At 45.8% G+C, this 19524-nt stretch overlaps 2 protein-coding genes across 5 annotated transcripts in view; one reads left to right on the top strand and one right to left on the bottom strand.

Annotated features, from left to right (window-relative positions):
- Positions 1-4254, top strand: part of EPN2 (epsin 2) — a 49910-nt gene extending 45656 nt beyond the window's left edge. For all 4 annotated transcript variants that reach the window (XM_064520081.1, XM_064520080.1, XM_064520078.1 and 1 more), the window contains one exon: positions 60-4254. In XM_064520081.1, the coding sequence (XP_064376151.1) occupies positions 60-397 (338 nt within the window). In that variant the 3' untranslated portion in view covers positions 398-4254. The remainder of the gene's footprint in view (positions 1-59) is intronic.
- Positions 4255-13173: 8919 nt separating this feature from the next.
- B9D1 (B9 domain containing 1) lies at positions 13174-17825 on the bottom strand. The gene is made up of 7 exons (XM_026095234.2): positions 17672-17825; positions 16984-17052; positions 16774-16882; positions 16607-16703; positions 15984-16046; positions 14592-14659; positions 13174-14400 (listed from the first exon to the last, which is right to left on the bottom strand). The coding sequence occupies exons 1-7, from the start codon at positions 17735-17737 to the stop codon at positions 14255-14257; spliced, it is 618 nt and encodes a 205-aa protein (XP_025951019.1). The 5' UTR covers positions 17738-17825; the 3' UTR covers positions 13174-14254.
- Between the last annotated feature and the right edge of the window lie 1699 nt (positions 17826-19524).

The raw sequence follows: 19524 nt of genomic DNA, 5'->3' as shown, positions 1-19524 counted from the left end.
TCAGTGTTTTACGGAGATGCGATCCTCTTGCCTCTTTGCCCTTCTTTTCTCAAAACTAGGTGCAGCTACAGCACCAACTCCAATCAACCCCTTCCAAGTGAATCAGCCTCAGCCACTCACTCTAAATCAGATGAGAGCAAGTCCTGTGATGGGAACCAGCCCTTCTTTCAGTGCTGTGCCACCAATAAGCATGGAGCCAATACCTCTGTCTTCCATGGCCCCAGTGCCCGTGGGAATGGCACCGATTCCAGCTATGGGCGCTGTGGCGTCTATAACAAGAATGGGCCAGGGGCTGAATGTGAGCATTGCAGGATCAATGACCCAACCTCTTCACAGTACAGGAATCCCGCCGTCAGCCTCCCAGTCTACAAATACAACTAACCCTTTTCTCCTATAAAGACCCAGTCAAAGGAACTTTCTTTTCATAGTGTTTCCAGGCTGAAGTCTTTACAGCTAAATGAACGTGGCCTGTGTGGACTGAACGGTGTGTAAGAGACTTGGAAGTAGATTTGCAGTTTACAGTTATGATCTTTGAAGAGTTGTCTCTACTTACCAGTTAATCTAAATCTAGTCTTTGCTACAGATGGTACCTTACTTTGGCTTGTTGAGCATTATGTGAAATGTTCAGACTTTTCACCAAAGTTAGATTCTGCCCATTTTGTTACTTTGTTAATCATTTCAATACACTTTCTAGGGAGAACCTGCCATTTTAAACTCCGTTGGCTATTTTGTAGATGTCAGATGATGTGCTGGATCCTGAAATTACTATTTACCTGCATCTGTCACTTCCTATGCCCATATGATAGACCTGAGATTCGGAGTGCTAGTGAATGTTTTGCACATAACTATACACAGTTCTAGACTGTTGGTTCACCCATAGTCCTTACTCTTAGACGAGAACGATTTTGAGGGCCCAGGTGGCTGGTTTTTATGCATTAAACATTGCAACGCAAAATCACACTGCTTTCGTATCAAAGGTTTGACCGAGAAAGCAAGCTTGTCTCAAAAGGAGAAAACAGACACAAAACCCAAGAACATTCTCAAGTTGTCAAGTATAACGTGTGCTGTTGTATGCAGTGTTGAATTTGTACACTACTCTCTAAGGACTCCTGAGGAACTCTCTGTGAGTGGCATGCTGCACTCGTGCTGAGTGAGTGTCCTGCTCTGTGCTTGTCCAGTACCAGCTTCGTTTGGAAGTTATCATGTGTATTTTGTTTTTATTTGACTTACAATGTGAGTTGAAAGAAAAAAGAAATACAGTGGGACAACTTTGAATTCAGTTTCACCGGGGCAAGCTTTAAAACTAATTCAGGCTTAACCTTGCTATATGCAGTTATTCTTGTATACTTTTGCACATATTTTGTTTAGTACAGTTTCATATTTGAGTTTGCAGAGTTACCTAATAGTCCTTTTTTTGCTAATTTTTATAATGTGGTTCTTATTTAACTGTCTGGTTTTGATAGATTTATCAAGTCTGGCTGGAAAATTAAGATATTGGCAAATGTCATTTTTATGGTTTTAATGCCCTCTTATTTATGGTTTTAGCTCTTTGTTTCTGTAAAGAGAGTTTAAAAGGGAAGATTAACACTAAAATATTTTACTTTTAAATGAAGTATAATGAAAATCAAAACAAATTCTCATGACTAATTATTTTTAGATGAATTGAATTTGAACATGACATGATTTAAGACTACATTAAAAAGAAAAAACACTAAAGTCGCCTTTCCCTTGATTTGTTCCCGTTTTCCGATTACCAAAATGGACAGACGTTTAGCCTTTATGAAGATCGTAAGAAAGGCTAGTTTTTCTTGTAATACTTCTTGAAATGCTAAAAATCCTAATGTATAAACACAACTCATTAATCTCATTGACTAATTTTTCTTAATGAAAGGTGCACTCCATATTAATAACTGGTTCCATTTACAATTATTAATTGTAAGCTGAACTATACATTTTAACTTGCATGTCTGGACTCATTGGCACTAAACCATGCTCAGGTTTCAGTCAGTGTTACTGGTATAAACCTGGCCTTCTCTAAGATGGCAACATTTTTTAAGCTCTGCTTTCACGAGCAACACAAACGTATGCAGAGCATGTAGAAAGGGATGTCGCAGTGCTTGTAACTGCCTTGAGGGCATCTCTGTGAACGAACTGATGCATCTTGGTGGCCTTTCCCTAATTAGAAGGAAAAAAAAAAAAAAAGGCTGAAAGAAATTGCCAGAGCTCTGTGTCCTGGTGTAATGATGCTGCGTGGGACTGTGCCAGCCTAGGATAGCGTGCCATGGGAAGGAAGGGCTGGCTAGTGTGAAGGGGACGGGATCATATCCATTGGTGGGTAGGGGAGGCTGAAAGACTATCAAATCTAGGGTACAATCACAGATTTTAGCTGTGTAAGTCAGTGTAGCTCTATTAGTATATGGAATGCTAAATGTGTGGATGTTTCTATGCAGATTGTTCTATCCTCTTGATACTATTGAATTTACAAGTAGGATTCAGAATATTCATCTGCTCTTGTTTTATATAGGAGGAAAAAGAATTACTGTCCACACCCAGTATGTCTTTAAAAAAAAAAAAAAAAAAAAAAAAAGGAAAACAAAAACCATTCATGTTGCCTTTCAGAATAAGGAAAAATACTTTACTTTTTGTTGTTGTTGAAGTTATTGAAAAGTGTAGACCAGGAAGGGCGTGATTCTTGCAGATGGGAAAAAAGTGCTTTCCAATTGATCTGTGGCAAGATTTATCCTTCATTATTTTTCCAATTTAATTTTATCAACAGTGGAATTGAGGTCATTTGATGTTTTTCCCTTAGTCGGTCACCTGAGTGCATTTGCAATGGTTAGATGGGGCATTATCTATTCAGCCAAAAAGTTCTGATCACATCCTCTCGCTAAACACTAGGTAACTGTTTCTGGAGGCAAGATGGGGTTGATAGTAAGTATTATAAAATTTATAATGTTGTCTATGGTTCAGAGTAATGAGTTGTCATCATGAATTGATAAAAATGTATTGTTGGTCTGGTAGGGAGCCCTAGCTTAATGAAACTGCTGAATGGCAAATTGTTGCTTTTACCAAGCCACTTCTCTAAGAGCTGTATTACTTTTACATTATGTATCTGTGTGTGTGTGTATATATATATATATATATATATATATATATATATATATATCGCACAGTAAACCATGACAAGACACTCTGAACAGTGATTAGCCCAGATCATGGTGCTGTAAAGCATTAGGCCAAGGACTGTGACCATGCTGAGATTCCCAGCCTGTCCTGGGTATTGCAGGAGGAAACGGGTTCAAGAGAATAAGCAGCTGGTTTGGTAAATCTGCTTGGTTCCTAGCTTGTGGGCAAGCCTGTCTCTCAAGTGCCGTGTAGACTTGTGGTGCTGTAACAGTAACACTGAAAGGTGGTTTCTGTCCTAGCCGGCTGAGGCTTCAGTTGTGTCCTGAAATCTACTTCATGGTAATCTAACTGCTATCAGAATAATTCTTCCTCCCTCCTGACCCTCCCGCTTCTTTTTGCATGGAGGACATATGTGTATCTGATTGCATCTGCTCTGGCATATTTCTCCACATGCATTTCCCTCTTCCCCTTCTTTTCCCACTTTGAAATATTAAAAGTGCTTTTGATTTTAAAATGTTAGTATCCCAAAATAGCCTTACTGGTCAAATTGACCAAAGATAAAGTGTTATTTTATAAAAATAAAAATATCTTGGCATAATTTTAAACCCAAAAATGAGCTCAGTTATTTATTCAGTTTTATACTATATAGAAACTAAACCACGTTGAGGGGACAGGGAAGGAAAACCATGGTGGGTTGTGGTGTTTACAGTCTTTTTGAAGTCCCGTAGCTAAGACAACTATTGTTATCCATCTTCCCTTTTGCTGTTACAGTTTCTAATGTGTACTGTATGTATTAATATTGCACAAATTGTGGAGAAATATATGGTTTATTTTTCACAGCAGAATCTCACAAGACTCGCTTCCTTTACAAGTGTTACAATTTAAATATTTACCAAACTGTTTTCATAATACTGGGAGCCGGCTGCTTTTTATGAATTTGTGCTGACTATTGACATTATTTACTGTATAAATAATTTATCATTTGTACTATTGTATCATAATGTCTGTATCTTTGTGTCATTTTTCCCTAGCAATGTCACAAATGTGATATTTAATAATGCCATCAGAACAGTGGAAAGACAAGGGGTTTGTAGGTGACTGGTCAGAATTAAAATTGTATTGCTTATATTCCAGACGTGTTGCTTTTTCTAGACTCTGCGTAGTGTTTATATCACATTTAAAAACTGTTGCTGCCATGCTTGATTTAGTTTTCAAGAAAGTTGATGGATTGGATGAGATTATTAAGGTTTGTGCTTACAAGTCCTACGTTCTAGGATAAATCTAATCGTTATTGAGAGTAACGCTTCTTGTACATTGTCAATGTGATTTCTTCAAAGCATTCATCACTTTTCTTGGTGCAGGCCTGCTCTTAATATGAGGAAGGAGGGTTTCTTATAGATCACTTAAATCAGAAACAGTTGAGACCTTATTAACCCAATAAAGATGGAGACTTGTTGTGTTGCAGGTGACTGAATTGCTTCTTTAAACTACTGTCTTTTAAACAGCATTTTTGGAAGGATGATCAGCTGCTCTCTCAGTAGAGGCTTCAAAATTTATATAATGTTAATGGCACAAGTTTGGGGAAAGCTTAAGTTTAAAGCTGGTTGTTGATGGAATAAGGTTTGCGGGAACTGTGACAAAACTGACTTTGGGAATCCTTGTTTCCATTTTTGCAGTTGTTGAGTCCTGCCCCTTCTGCAGCCTCCCCTCTGTCCCATTGATCAAGTGGCGTAGCAGGTCGGTTGGCAGTGAGCCTGTCTCCAGCTGGGAGGTGACTTCACTTTCTAATTCTGGATGTTTTAAATTGGAGGATACTTCATTATCAGGCTGTTTCAAGAGCTACCTCTCAGGAACCCCTCCAGGTTTCCTGTAGTTATGGCTTGCTGCTAATCAGACTGATCAGTAATCAAATACTTAATTTGCTAATTCTGGAACTGCAGTGCTGCTGGAGAACTGATTATTGGAAAGGCAGGCATGGGAAAAAGGCCTGTCTAATGTTTTGATTTCAAACTTGTGGGACAAAGCTTGATGTGGGTGTTCTGCAAACCCACTGCTTTAGTAACACTCTGATTTCCCTAGAGAATGAGGTTGCCTCTGGTTACCTCTTTGATTCATTTTACCTCTGTGTTTGGGCCTGAAAGGAAAAGAAAAAACATTTGTTGCCAAGGATGACAGCCTAAATATGGTTTCTGGTGTCCCTCACTTTTGCAGAATAATGTTTGGTTCCTTGCTCTCTGCTCCTGTGCAGGATGTGCCTTCTGTGCATTCTTATTTATTGTTCCTTTGGCCATTTTCTTTTTCCATGTGATCTGTACTTCACTGTTCTGCTTCACCTCTTGAAACTGCACATGTTAAAGTAAAGCTGCTTGCTACAAGGAAGATTTAGGAAGGGCTTGAAGTGGAAACTTTTGTGATGACTTTATAATACTCTTTAAAATAGCCTGAATACTGCAGACCTCTGCAAGCCAAACAGGTTGTTGGAGGGAGTCTAAACTGATAAAGCACGTTGTGAGATAGGGTTCTGGCTGTCACCGAGCCTTCCTCTGACCTTAGGCAAATTGCTTTCTCTCTGTCCTGGGTTTCCTCTTCCTCTTTTGTAAAGCGAGGTGGTATTTGCCTGCTTTTGCAGAGGAAAAGGGCTTATCTGGATAAAGTATTATCTAGAGGCTTGCCCTCATCCGCACCAGTGTTGCCAAAACATTTTTGCTTAGTACGTAAATCGCCATTGCCTCTCATTTGTCCTGGTTTCTGAGCGGGTGCAGCTCTGCTCTTCCGCTCGTACTTGTCGAACCGGGGGAAACGGTTTGAGCCAGATCATGCTACGGCTTTGGCAAGGCTTTTGCAACAGGCTGCAATCCACGTTTCAGAGAACCAACTTGATTTATACAACCCCTTAGATTAAAAACTTCCGTCTTTTTGAAGGTATCTATCATCAGCCTTCCAGGTAGTCTTTTCCTCTGTATTGCTGAATTTGGACACAAACATCAATATCATAAGTACTGAAGTTTGTTCTGGAACCCAGGATTATAAACAGCTAAGAGCCAGTGTTGTACATGGTTGTGACAATCCTGTCTCTTAATGCTTCGCTGTCAGTCGATTGCATGCTCTAATTGCTGAAGACTTGGGGTTTCAGTGAACGTAAATACCCTGTCCTGGTCCCTTTGGTGCTTTAAAAATCCCTGTCAATTACCCATTAGGGTGGTTAATTGGCAGCAGTCTGGTGGTCAATAGCAGATCGGCAATCTGCCAGCGTAATACAAAGGAGTTGTTTGCAAAAGATGAGATAGTAAATTGTAAACTGATGGAGAAATTGGAAGTGTGTGCTCTGGACAGTGAGGCTGGCGGTGGCAGTTCCCTTGGGGCTGTTCAGAACAGCTCCAGAGCCAAGAAGGTGCCATGGTGTGGCATCTTGGCACCCTTGGTCAAAGCTGCTGTGGTGGGAGTGCAGCGATAGCTCAGGGCCAAGTGGGAAGATAGCCTCTAATCTCACTGGGGGGGAGCCAGGAGCTCTCCCAAGCCTGAAGTGAATAATGTGACCCTCGTGTATTTTGGTAATCTCTTTCTGGCATAGCTGTACCAGAACAGGTGCTACAAATGATTTTTTTTGACATCTCTTAAGCATTATAGAATAGCATGTTGTTTTTATGCAAAGAAATTGTAAATATCACTTGAAGGAAAGAATGACTTCTAGTGATCATTCCTTTAATTTCTGATCTTCACATTTAGAGATTCAGAGGAAAAGCCATCCTTTTTGCAGTGGCTTTTCAATATGGGATAGTGCTAGGAGGTGGTGCAAAACTTAAGTGAATGAGCCAAGTTCATTAGTGAATTGGTCACCAACAGAGTTATTAGTTATGATCTCATGCACTGAAATTGATCAGAAATGCTGTTGAAGTGCAAAATACTTTGAAAGCAGCCAAACATCTTAGTAGCCACAAACACCAGTCACTGTGGTGCAGCCTGCAGCAACTTCAGCCCATCGCGGTGCAGGGGCAGAAGGCAACATGTGACGCTACCTGCAGATGAGCTGCTGAGAGGGGCGCATGGAGGAGGGGGCAGGTATTCAACACTTACCTGTGGCTCTTCAGTATGCACTTATAAAAGCACTCTGGACATGTAATCTGATCCGTTCTCAGCGCTCTTGCAGCTGGTTGAGCTGCTGCATTCCCATTCTCAGGTGAAAGAAAATCAATGACATTTCAAATAGCAGGGATAAAGCAGTAGTAAGGGTGGGATTGGTGTTCTCGGCTCTCTGCCTGACTGGGACCTCAGCGCTGCTCCCTCTGCTGTTAGATAAGCTCTGGGAGATCCTCAGAAGCAGTTGTGGCATCATTTTAAATCCCGCTTAAAGCACCACGCAGTTGCAGCACTGGAGCTGTGGAAGATCACATCAAAGCTCGTCCAGCCCAGCATCCTCTGCTGGCGGTGGCCAGCGGCAGATGCTCGGGAGAGGCTGTATGCAGAGCTCAGCGGCTGCTGGCTGCAGAGACTTCCTGAGCCAGAGGTTTGAGCAAAAGCATGGTGTTTAACAGTCACAAGTAAATTTGTCTAACCCCTTTTTGAGAGCAGTTATTCTCTTGGCCCCCATAACATCCTGTGACAATGTATTCCACGATTTAAATAGGCGTAGTCTGGAGGAGAACTTGCTGAGCTACTGCAGCGGCATGGATTCAAGAGGGCTGACTGGCCTCCTCGGGACGGTGGCTCTGAGCATGGATTTGTCCCACCAGTTGCATTATCACTAAGATGTTTGGGATTTCCAGTAAAGCCCATTGTGATGGCTCAGCCACAGCACTCAGTCTGGTCACCACCCTGGAGCTGGGCAGTTAAAAGTTAACTGATTTTGCTGCTCTTTGTAGTGACGGCAGAGCTGACAGAGCCAGGCGCAGCGTTATAGGAGACTGAATGGTGGCTGGGAGCTGCTGTCTGGATAGCAGGTACGATCAGTGCAAAATGAGAGTAACGCTATGTCTGAGCGAGGGCGCGCCTGTCCCACTAGACAGCCAGAAGGGCAACAGTCTGGGGGCCCCTTGTCCATCTTCTTTTAATGCCAAGCCAGGGTAAGAAGACTCTCGCAACAAGCTGTGCCCAGTAGATCCTTCCAGTCAGGGTAAATCTAGAAATCCAGATGCCTAACCTACAGTGTTTTCTAAGATGGGTAATCATCAATGCAGCCACCTTTCTCATGTCACACTGGGATGGGAACATGTAGTCTGTAAAAATCAGACAATAAGGTCTAAGGTCTCTTAGGCCAGGGGATGAAATTCAGTGGGATAACCAGGCTAAAGGGAGCCAGTTTTGATCTGGTGCAAGATATACATGTGGCCTAGGAGACCCTGAGCAGGTTGGGTTTTTTTAATGTCTTCGTTGCCAAGTCTAGTACTAAATGTAGTGATATTCTCTAAGGTGAATTTGGGTACTTAAGTATCTTGGCCTGAATAGAGGTACAAAAATAGAAGTCTACGGTGGTTACAAGCTGCTGCAGATCTTCCCCAGGAAGTCTGAAGGACAAAAGACTGAATCATTTGCATCAGCCACAAACCCTTCAGGTTTCATTACACCCTTGCTTCTGTACCAGCTCTGTGTTCGGGAGGCTCAGGCCTGGTTTCAGTGGCCAAAGGATGGTTTCTATCAGGATTTGTGCTCCAAGGGCTCCTGGGGCCTGGAAATTTGTCATCTTGCATCTAGCACTAGTGTTGCTGTGTCCTTGCACTCGGCAGCTTCTATTAAACTGCAGGCAGTGGGATGCTCGGAGGTCCCATGCAGGCTCTCAGGAGCTGCAGTTTTATTTGCATGTGTGTGTGTATCTGTAAGTATGTACAGTCCAAATTCAGAAGTCGTTTCCATGTCTCCCAGCTCACCTGAATGCCTTGGCTCTCGAGTTTCACCCTTGCCCAGATTTGTGTCTTGGAGTGATTCTCCACCAAGGGGGAAAAGCCTCGGGGACCCTCTCTCCAGCATGGGCAGACAGTGAGAGGATGAAAGGGGACGAGTGCTGAGCCTCGCTCGCAGAAGGGACGGGGGCAGGGGTCCTGCTCCCTTGGGAAGGCGTAAAAGTTATTACTGCTGCCTGCTTCGGCCAAGCCGCTCGCCCTCTGCGCCTCTCGGGGGAAGGGAGGGGATGCTGGGAAGCACCGAGCGGTGCAAGGCCTCAGCCCTGTGGGATCCCCATGCTGGGGGTCCCCTGCTAGCTGTGCTCTGCAGGGGGGGCTGGGCAGTGGGCGTAAGAGCAGTTCATGGCCCTCTCACTGCTGTGCAAGGGGTGGGGGGCTCTGTTTCTCTAGCATCTTCGAGGGGTGCCCGGGAGCTGACACAGCCGCCCATCCACCTGGCTGCCGCTTGCCGGGATCCTGGCGCCCAGCCTTGGCTGCTGGCGGGAGATGGCGTTTCCACGTGTGAGCATCGCGGGGAGTCGGCGAGATGGCTGGGACCAGCACCACAGCTGTGTTTCCACCAGGTAAAGCCTCTCCTTTGGCTCCTTTCCTGTCCTCCCCTGCCGCTCTGGAGGATGAGCTGTGGGTGGCCAGATTGCTGCCCCCCGCCCCCGGCACCTTTGGAGTGTATCATAGGAGGCTCCTGCTCTTTAAAGGGCCCTGGTGCCATGGAGCGATTGTCATCAGCTTTAACCCATCTCCAAGACTCCCTTTTTCAGATGGAGATAATTTCTAGCTGCTGTAGTAACACTGTTGTAAAACAGCCTTACTAGCCTGGGGACAAAGGTGGTTTCTCTAGCGCTAATCGATGCCTGGGTTTCGGCCCAGTCCCGCTGCCTGCGAGGCAGCTCCTCCCAACGGCACGAGGATGCGCCCTGGGAACGTGCTGCCTCGGGTACCGCTCGGACCCTCTGCAACTCGGGCGATGCCAACGGCGCGATGATTTTTTGGAGCCCTGCATGGTGGGTGGAAGCAAACTGACTTGGGCGGCTCTTTGCTGAGTTTGCTTTTACAGAGATGGCTATAGGGCTGGGAAGCGTGTGCCCCTGTGCTCTTGGGGCAAGGGGCAGCGGCAGGCTGGCCAGCATCGCTGCATTGTGCAATTTTTCCATGCAGGAACAAGAAGTACTTGTCTGTCCCTCACACAGCTTTATTACTTGATTGTTATTAGCAATGTCTAACATCTTTCTAAGGGCTGAAAGCTACCACGAGAGGGCAGAAGCTGTCAAGTTGTTCCTTGGCTCTGCAGGTGCCAGTGGCTGTGGACTTCTGTCTGGCTGTGGTGCTGCCCTTGCCCCAGAGGAGCGTCAGGGTGAGGAACAAGATGATCACGTTGATAGTGGTAACCATCTGCTCCACCTCTTCCTCTGCTGGGCACCCTACTTCATTCTGCAGCTGGTTCACCTTGGAGTTGCACAGCCCACCGTCGTGTTCCTGGATGCCTACAACACGGCTGTCCGTCGGGGTTACACCAGCTGCTACACCAGTGTCTTCACGTACTCCCTGCTGAGCAACACATTCCCGAGGCGCCGCGTGAAGGCGATCCGCCCGGCCCAGTGCCAAGTGTCAAGAGACACCTCACATGGAAAGTCACTCTCTCAGTAAAAATACACCATGGGCCGCCTCAAGAGACTGCTCTTAGTGCGACACATTCTCATCATACAGGTAATTATCTCGTGCTGCCTGTCTCAGTTCCTTAGACCTGCGTAGCATCACGGCAGTGGAGACAGGTTGATGGAGTGTAGGCAACATGGAGGAGAAAAGAGCAGATTAGCTGGGTTAAAGCAATTTGGAGTAATGGAGGATAATGTTTTGCTGCATCTAAGGCAGATTCACTAAAAAGGAAGCAGTAGCGGAGGGATGCGTTTGCAGGGATATGGTGTGCACCCTCTCTCTGCGGTGATGCTGTGCAGAAACCTGACAACACGCTGGAGGAGGGCTGTAGCGAAGTCCTAAATTAGCTCACAGACTTTATTTACGTCTAATGGCTCTGCTTCTGTTTTGCTGGCATTAAAGCCCCAGCCTATGTCAGGAAAGTGGCAGGACAGCTGTTCTGAACTAAGGGTTTTTCTGCCTATCTTGAATTAGGAAGTTAATGGCCAATTTCACTGTCTGAGAGAGACTTAAGTATAACAAAACACAAGCTGTAGAGTGCCAGCTGCTGGCTTGTACTAACCTCTCTGTTACAAGTGGCCAGGAGCTTCAGTCAAATTTTGGAGTAAAAAGGGAGACTGAGTAACTAGTAAACTAGTCGGGTAGTTACAGCTGCCTGGAGAGCAGGCAGAACATCACTTTGGGCCTCTACTATAGCAAGGCTATTTTTTCTGGGTTTAGGCTGTTTTTAAAGCATGGGTTCATTAACTGCATCTAAGAACACTTACAAATTATAAATCCCTTCCTCAGTAATGTATTAAAGGTTAATGAACCCACTCTAGGCAGCCCAGCATAGCATGTATCATTGTTCCTCTGTAGTGTGTTACGCGAGCAGAGATTCTTCTCCCCCTCCCCAGGGTAAAACAGCTGCAAGCTTTCTCCCACACTTGAGTCCAAAGTGGCTTTGGTTCAAGTTCCAAGACTTAAAGCCGAGACAGTTGTCCAGAAAATTATAAAGGCAGCAGCAAGCCTGTCTCTGGGAGAAGAGCATGTTTATAAGAAACATCAACAGTTGCCTTTCTGAACAATGGACTGATATTGAACTCGGGAAACACTGTTACTGAAAAAATTGCCCCCACACATGGCGCTGTATAAGGAGCAAAGCGTGTCAAACTGGAAAAGCTTCTACATGGACTTCAAGGTGTTGAAGAAGGAAGTATCTGAGGCTCTTAACAGACGTGCACAAGATTCTGAGTGGCAAAAAAACCATGGAGACAACCGGCAAAAGCCCTACTAGTACAAGCAGCAGTGTGGAAATTGCTTATAGAGTCATCTGAAATGTGGTGTTCCAAAAATTTTTGTGGAGCTTGGATTTTATTTATTTGGTTTTCACTTAAAATAAATAATCTTCTGAGGGTCACTGCAACTTGTCCATGAAGGGTGAGGCTGTGCAAATGCACTTGTCAGTTCTGCTTGGTCTCAGTCCCAGAGCAGCAGCAGAACAGAACAAAAAAATGTGTTAAGCATCTTACTCTTCTTCTGAAACAATTCATGAGATCTGTAGTGGTAGCACGCTGTAAAGTTTGATGTGAATAAATTCACTGCACCTCTGTGGGCATCAAGTTCAGACTTTAATCTCAGTTTAATATGTTTTTTTGTAACTTGAATCTGTCGTGTGGTTTTGCTCTAACTGGAACAGGAGCATGTAAATGCTAAGGGGAAAAAAACCCCCATGTTTAAGTGGTAGTAGATTTTATGTTTGTGTTTGTATGTTTCAAGTATTTTGAATACAGATATTTATCCTGCTACTGTAGCTAACTGCTTCCCAAATACTTTAAAAAAGGAAACAAAATTCCACACATCTCCTCTCAGCCAACAGGAAATACTTGCAAATTTGGATTCGAACATGACTCAGTTGAGAGATTACAACAATTGCCAAAACAACTGGTTGAGGAGCTTACTGGAAGTGTAAAACCAATAAAAACATAATAGGAAAAAGCAAGAGACAAAAAATAATCTGTAACCAAGTTTGGAAAAGTACTTATAAATAGTTCAGAAGACGCTAATGCTCAGAGCAAAATTCCAGTGATCATGTTAGCTTTTAATAAATTATATTTACGAAAGCAGGCTTTAGTTACACTGCTCGGTATGTACTAATAGCTATAACCAACGAGGATGCTTTACTTGAGATATGCCCTGGAGGCTCTACAGCTCAACATTGTGTATTACTGCTTATATCTGTATTTCTGCAGTTTCAGTGTCTTGGTAGTTCATTTCTGGGGTGGTATCATGTTAAGTCCTTGTCACAGTCATCTCTGGGTATTTGCAGCCAAAATGCACAAGATTATGTGCCTGAATTTTTATATCAAAATGACTAAGTGATTAGTCATTTCATTGTAGAGTATATTTCTTTCTCTTTGCACCTGTAAGAATAGCAGATCTTGGATGATTTAAGACTTAGATACATCCCTTCTGGCACAAACAAATAAAAACCTTAGCAGCAGAAAGACAGAAACATAAATATTTAGACACTTGGTTTTATTCAGCCTAAAAGAAGAGCACTAATATTAACTTAGAAGAGGATTCAGTGAAAGGCATGGTATGACAGCAGAAGAGAAACTATTTAGGAGATGTGGGCCTTTCTTCTGCTTCTGACTGTCTTCTAGGGCAAAGTGTCTCGGATAATTAACATGATTTGGGTCCAAAAACTGCTAATGACTGTACAGACAGGTGCTTTACTATAACTTTGTGTAGTTTCTTTTCAGATCCTTCTGTAAGGTTTATTTTTTAGTCGATATCTGCACTTAACTTCTGAGGGAACAAATCAAATTTTAAAAGCCTACTGCAAGGATATATTTAACCCCATGCTCTCTGTAACTCTTCTAAAATAAACTGCTCTCCTATTCTTTCCCTTGAAGCTTGATTCAGAAATAAACTCTGGAACTAGAAGAGTCATCATCTTGTTTTAAATGCAAAAGCCCAGGTTGCTTCACTGAAAAACTTGGAAGAGTTTGTTTCTACAGTGCATGAACTATTTTATTTAGCTGCACAAACTCTGAAGGACGATATGGGATTATGATGGAAAGCTGTGGTTGCTTTTGCAGAGAAGTGCATGGCAGAGAAAAGCACCTGCGTGTTTCACTGGAACATTGCCACAGTCCCTCGTTTTTGGAAAGTGTGAGCATTTTAATTTTTCATTTCTACCAGAAAAAACATTAGTAAACAGTATTGGGTTTGCACTGATGTTTTAAACACAGGAAAACAATTACAAAGATAAACTTTCCTATTCTTTTTATATAAAAAGAGTGTACAAAAGGCTGCTAGAAAATACTTTTATATAAAATAGATCTCATATCTTGATATTAGCCTAATATTACACAAAAATGCTAAATACTATCCGATGACACCAATTTATGTATTTTTTCAACCTGTATGCTTATGGAAAGGATTATACTTAGGAAATTATTCCAAAGCCTCACGGGCTTGTGCCCATGTCTCAGGTGAAATTTTCTCAGGTTAGTCAGATACTCACTTCCATTTGCAAAAAAAGCTCCCAAATTGCCTATCTTCTGTGTGGGTCTCTGAACATCTCACTCCTGAGTTTAATAGTCATGAATCCCTTCTGTAACAGACACCAGAGAGTGGTTCTCCATGTCACTTGGGGTCACCTCATAGCCCAGCCTCTTCATGTCTTTGGTCATGACATTGAAGGAAATGGTCACAAAGCCTTGAGATCGCACTCTTGTTACTAGGAAAAAGAAGACATCAGTAACACTAGTTAAGAGAGATTTTAGCATAGCTGCTGAATTCCTCACCCTATCTGGGGTGAGACTGTTCTCAGCAGGAACAACTGATCTTTCTTCCCAACAAAGGAAATGGATGGCCAAAATGGGCCTATTGTCATGCAAGAATTACAGTCAGGAACTCCCGAGGACATACCTTCTCTTCCTTCTCCCTGTGCTACCACTCTTGGGTCAGTAAATTCTGGACGTCTCCCCGTGAACCAACTTGAAAAAAGTAGAAAACAAGTAATTTATTGGATATACTCATTAGTCTTTAGATTTGACATACAAAGTTCATTATATGCATACTAAAAAAAAAAAGGAAAGAAATAAGACTTCCAGCCTTTGTTAACAGCACAGAGTTTTGAAGACTGAGTAACTTTACTGCTTATCTGCTTTGACCAAAGATAAGTTTTATCTCTCCAAGGAAAAAAATGAAACCAATTTCATATACACTATGTTAAATCCAAATTACTTCTGGGCTAGAAAGATTCTGTCTATGGCAAAGCAGTTTCAGAAACAGTCTGATTCAACTCTCACTTACCAGAGACACAGAGAGGCTTGGATACTTTGAATAAATCAAAGACGCAGGTAATACAAAGGTATGCAAATTAGAGCCTAGACCCATATAAAAATGGTAAGAAGAGAAGAAAGGAGATCAGCTGAATCTTGACTGCACTGCACAGAGATTCCCAAGCCAGCTTTGACCCAAACTGCTCGGTACCATGAGCATGGCTCTGCACACATGCAGCTATGGCGCTTGCAGGCTCAGTAGGTACAGTCAATACATAACCTAACTAAGCAGCTCGCAGGCCAACAGTACCATGGAAAGAAAAACCCTTAACACCCTGAGCTGCTGTAGATATATTAAGTTCCTTTATATACTGCTGCTCCGGAAAGGGGGGAGGGGAAGGGGAGGGCGAGGGCCCATAAGCAAGGCAAAGGTTATGGCAAATGCATTCTGGATGGAAGAAAAATTAAATCCAGGAATTGTTTTTCCAAACAAAAGTTACACAAACATGCTCTGTCTTTGCTTTACAGATTGTACTCAGTGTGGCTGTCCTACACAAAAGGATGATGTAGGGGTGGGCAGTCCCCTTAGAGAACCTTCCTTAGAAGTCTAATGACCACTAAAATGCCCACTAAAACCAGCCCAAGCCAAGTTGAGCTTCTGCAGGACATGTCACTGAAATGAATCCACCTGTGGAGGAAGGAATTGCCACACAGTGCAAGAATTCTGATAAGAGCTTGCTCTGTTAAAATTAGCCGTTCTTTTCGAACCAACATTGTTCAAATCCAAGGATGACAAAAAAGGCAAGTTAGACATCATTACTCCAAGCAAACAGCTAACATGTTTTAAGAAAGCTCTCTGAAGGACACTTTAGCTTTACTTCACTTAGTTCCTCAACTGTAGCTTCACCTGTAAAACTCAAAACTATCTGTTTATGATACAAAATATACACACATATACGTAAGTGAGTAGCAGGAGATACTTTTTCTTTTTTTTTTAAATCCTTCTTAGTCTACTCACAAAGTCTTTAATTATTACCTTGTAAACTTCTGCAGCCTAGATGTAGACTCTGGAACAAACATAGGAATGGTTCTTATATGCCTAAAACAAACATGAAAAGCACAGAAATTAAGAAATGAACTGAACAGCAATGGCAAGCCTTCTTATGTTTATTAAAGATGCCAGAATTTCAGACACATTATATCACTGAACATCTCAGTAAATACACTTTTCCTTCCAGAAAGAAAGAGCTTGTTTGTATAAGCAAGCTAGTGCAGAGTAAACAGGTCACTTCAGAGTGCCACACACGTTGCTAAGTGTCCCAAAGACACTAAATGCAGAAGAGTGCAGGAACTTACTCTTACTTCCAGCGGCAGAAATGAAAGCTCAGCACCTGCCGAGTGTGCTGGGAAAGAGGAACTGACACACTGCACTTCATACTTAGGCTTTCTTCATGCTAGTTTTGACTTTAAGGAATTGCCTGCAAGATTACCAAAAATTATCTGATAACAAGGGGCTTCTACAAAAAGATCTATGCTGTTCGAACCACTCTGACAAGACATGACAAGGAGACACGGGGACATTTTTGTCTCTGAAACAGCACAGTAACTTGGAAATAAACGCCACTTTGATCCTGAAAGACAAGCAGGTCATCACCTCACCTTCCAGGTACGATGGGAACATGAACAGCCCCGTAGCCTCTGACCACGTCGTTTCCAAAAAAGTCCGGTCCATAGACGCTTACGACAATCTGTGGCCCTGTGAAAGAGGCGGATGTGAGCAGGGTGCCTGCTCTGCGAGCTGGACCCCACCACCCCTCAGCACTCACAGCCGGACGGGTTGGTGCTCTTGAAGGTAATGTCGATGGGGAAGTTCCAGACGAGTGTGGAGTTTTCATCGCTCTTGGAGGTGATCTGGGAGATGCCCTCCTCCAGGCCCTGCGGGGAGAGCACGGCACAAGCCAGGGGACCATGCCAGGCCTGTTTTACACAGCCCAGCAACATAACCCACATTTCTGGGGGACACAAAGGGCTCTTACAGCAGTGGGAACCCAGTCTTGGCCATAGACGAAGCAGAATTTGCAGTAGAGGTCGTCAAACCCAGGAAACTGCGGGAGATAAGAGAGGTCACGTTACTGGAGCCAGGGCTGAGGCCAAGCCGGGTTAGCGGGACTGAGGGAGCCCACACCAGCGGGACTGGGCTCGGGCTGCGATACCTGCACTAGGACCAGCCCCTGTTACTAAGCTTGGGGCTGAGGCTAAGCCAAATCGCCAGGGTTGGGGCTGAGGCCAGGCTGAGTTACCAGAACCAAGGCCCAGCCCACGTTAGTGGGATCAGAGCTGAGGCCGGGTTGCATTGCTGGGCTGGTGGGGGGCAAAGCCAGGCCACGCTGCCCGGCCAGGGCCGGGACGTGCCACCAAGGCAGGGCTGGGCCTGCGTGACCAGGCCCCGCTCTGCCTTACCGGGCCCAGGGCTGCATTACCGGGGCCACGTTATCGAGCCCAGGCCCGGGCCTGCTTTACTGCGCCCTGCTCTTCGCTACCGGGCCCCGAGCTGCATTACCGGAGCCCGGGCCGGGACCCGCGGGAAGGGATCGGGGTGGCGCTACCGGGGCCGGGCCCAGGCCGCGCTGCCGGGGGGCTATAGGCCGCGCCACCGGTGCCGAGCCAGGGCCGCGCTGCCCGAGCCCCTGCAGCCGGCCGCGGCCCCCGGCGGGTCCCGCTCACCTGCCCGCTCTCGATCTCCCCGCTGACCGCCACCAGGAACACGTCGGGGCTGCCGGCGGCCGCCATGGCGCCGGGCGCGGCCTCGGCCGTTACTGGGGGCGCGCGCGCCGCCGCCGTCGCCTTGGAAACGGCGGGGGGCGGACGGCGCGGCGGAGGGGACAGACTTCCGCGGCGGGCGGCGCTTCGCGGCGCTGCCGCTCCGCGGCGCTCCCCGCCTTCCCAAAAGCGGCCGCGCCGCCCCAAAACGCGGGCGGCCCCAGCCATTACACTACAGCCATGTATTTACAGCTTAATAGCGGAGGTTTAAAGGATAAAGTCGATTTAATTATTCATCCTATGAAAGCGTGCACGAATATCAAACGCTTATTAACATTCATGCAACCTGCATCATCTCGCAGCGATGGCGGGTTGAAGGTCGTATCCAGCTGCACCGGGGATGGGGTCAGATTTGGGTTTTTAATGCTTTCTTTCTTTTTTTCTTTTTTTTTTCTTTTCCCCCCTGGGCTGACAAAGAGACTCTCAGATCGATATCATCTGCAATTTAACCTTGAAACGGAGCTGTCTGAAGACTCGTCAAGTCACTGCACGACTGCGTCCTCTGCCCCTTCAACGCGGTCAGGTTTAATCTTGCTCTGATCTCCATCCCGCGACGGCTCCCGACAAGCCCCGGCGGCAGCACTGCTGCCGAAACGCCGCGCGCTGGGCAGGGGCTGGCTGACGACAGACACGACCGGCTCGTCATTAAAAACGCAAAGTAGAAATCGATGCAATTAAATACTAATGCCCGGCGTTTGCCTCATACTTTTCACTTCTGACTGTGAGCGACACAACCCTTGCAGACAGCCCGGAGGAGATCGCTAAGCGTTGCCCCGAGTCGATGGGCACAAAGATTAACGCTGGGCAAAAATGACCGGTGTCCCCCGGGCTGGGGCCGGGGCCCTGCTCCTGCCTGGAGCGGCTGTGCCTGCAGCGGCTCCCCGGGCCGTGTGCTCAAAGCTTGTCTTAAAAGAAGAGGTTTTCTGCCGCCTGGCAGGTGAAGAAGAGCCGGCACAGGGCTGGTTTTCATGGCTGCTTATTTTGCGCTTCCTGCAAAACCAGACATGGGAATGGCCATCCCTAAAGGAGGAGAAAATTGTGTGCAAGAGGGAAAGCCGACCCGAGGTCCAGCGCTGTTTGGGCGCAGGCTTTGCTGTGCCATTTGGTGGGTTTTGGCTCCACACTCAGCCCCCAGCAGCTGCCGGAGTCAAAGGCGAACACACAGCATATTTTTTTTTCCCACGCTCACATCTGCATCCGTGGAGATCGTCCGTCCCCTTCCCAAGGGAGCTGGCGGCAGGAGCAGCGCGGGGGGGTGGGGAGGGGGGAGGAGGCTGGTTCCCACGGCTGCGCCAGCCGCACTGGGACGCCCACCCTCCCCACGCGGGGAGCGGGACGGGGCGCGGGGCTCGGCAGCCCAAGGGCCCCGGCGTCCCCCGTTCGGCCTGGCAGCCAGCGCGGTGCCATTTGCAGTTTCTGGCCTGCGGATAACAAACCCTGGCGATGTTCGAAAAGAAAAAAAACTGGGTGGCGATGCCATGACAGCTGTGCGCTTCGGGGGGGGGGGGGGGGGGCTGTGTCCAGGCCGGGGGTCCCACGCACCTTGCAGCGGGTTCGTTAAGCTTCACGGGAAGGTGGTGCTAATTGTGGTGTGTCCAGCTCCTGCCGGACGAGGGTGCCGGACAGGGACGCGGCCCATGGGAGGGGAAAGCAGCGCTTTGCAAAGCCCTCGCCCTTCACGCTCCTCCTGCTTGGCAGGGAAGTGGGCTGATTTAAGCCGATTTTTTTTTTTAACAGCCTCATAAAGAACAAATTTT

Source organism: Dromaius novaehollandiae, chromosome 14 (genome assembly GCF_036370855.1).
Source record: "Dromaius novaehollandiae isolate bDroNov1 chromosome 14, bDroNov1.hap1, whole genome shotgun sequence".
NCBI lineage: Eukaryota > Metazoa > Chordata > Aves > Casuariiformes > Dromaiidae > Dromaius > Dromaius novaehollandiae.
Note: the sequence above shows the minus strand (reverse complement) of the source record. Positions and strands in the feature narration are given on the sequence as shown.

Excerpts from the sequence above, each read along its gene's own strand:
- B9D1 (XM_026095234.2), bottom strand. The coding sequence starts at position 17,737 with ATGGCGGCCGCCGGCAGCCCCGACGTGTTCCTGGTGGCGGTCAGCGGG. Across the intron at positions 16,704-16,773 it reads GAGCACCAACCCGTCCGGCT|GGCCACAGATTGTCGTAAGC; the intron begins GTGAGTGCTGAG and ends CCTCTTTCACAG. Across the intron at positions 14,660-15,983 it reads AGGCTGCAGAAGTTTACAAG|TTGGTTCACGGGGAGACGTC; the intron begins GTAATAATTAAA and ends ACTTTTTTCAAG.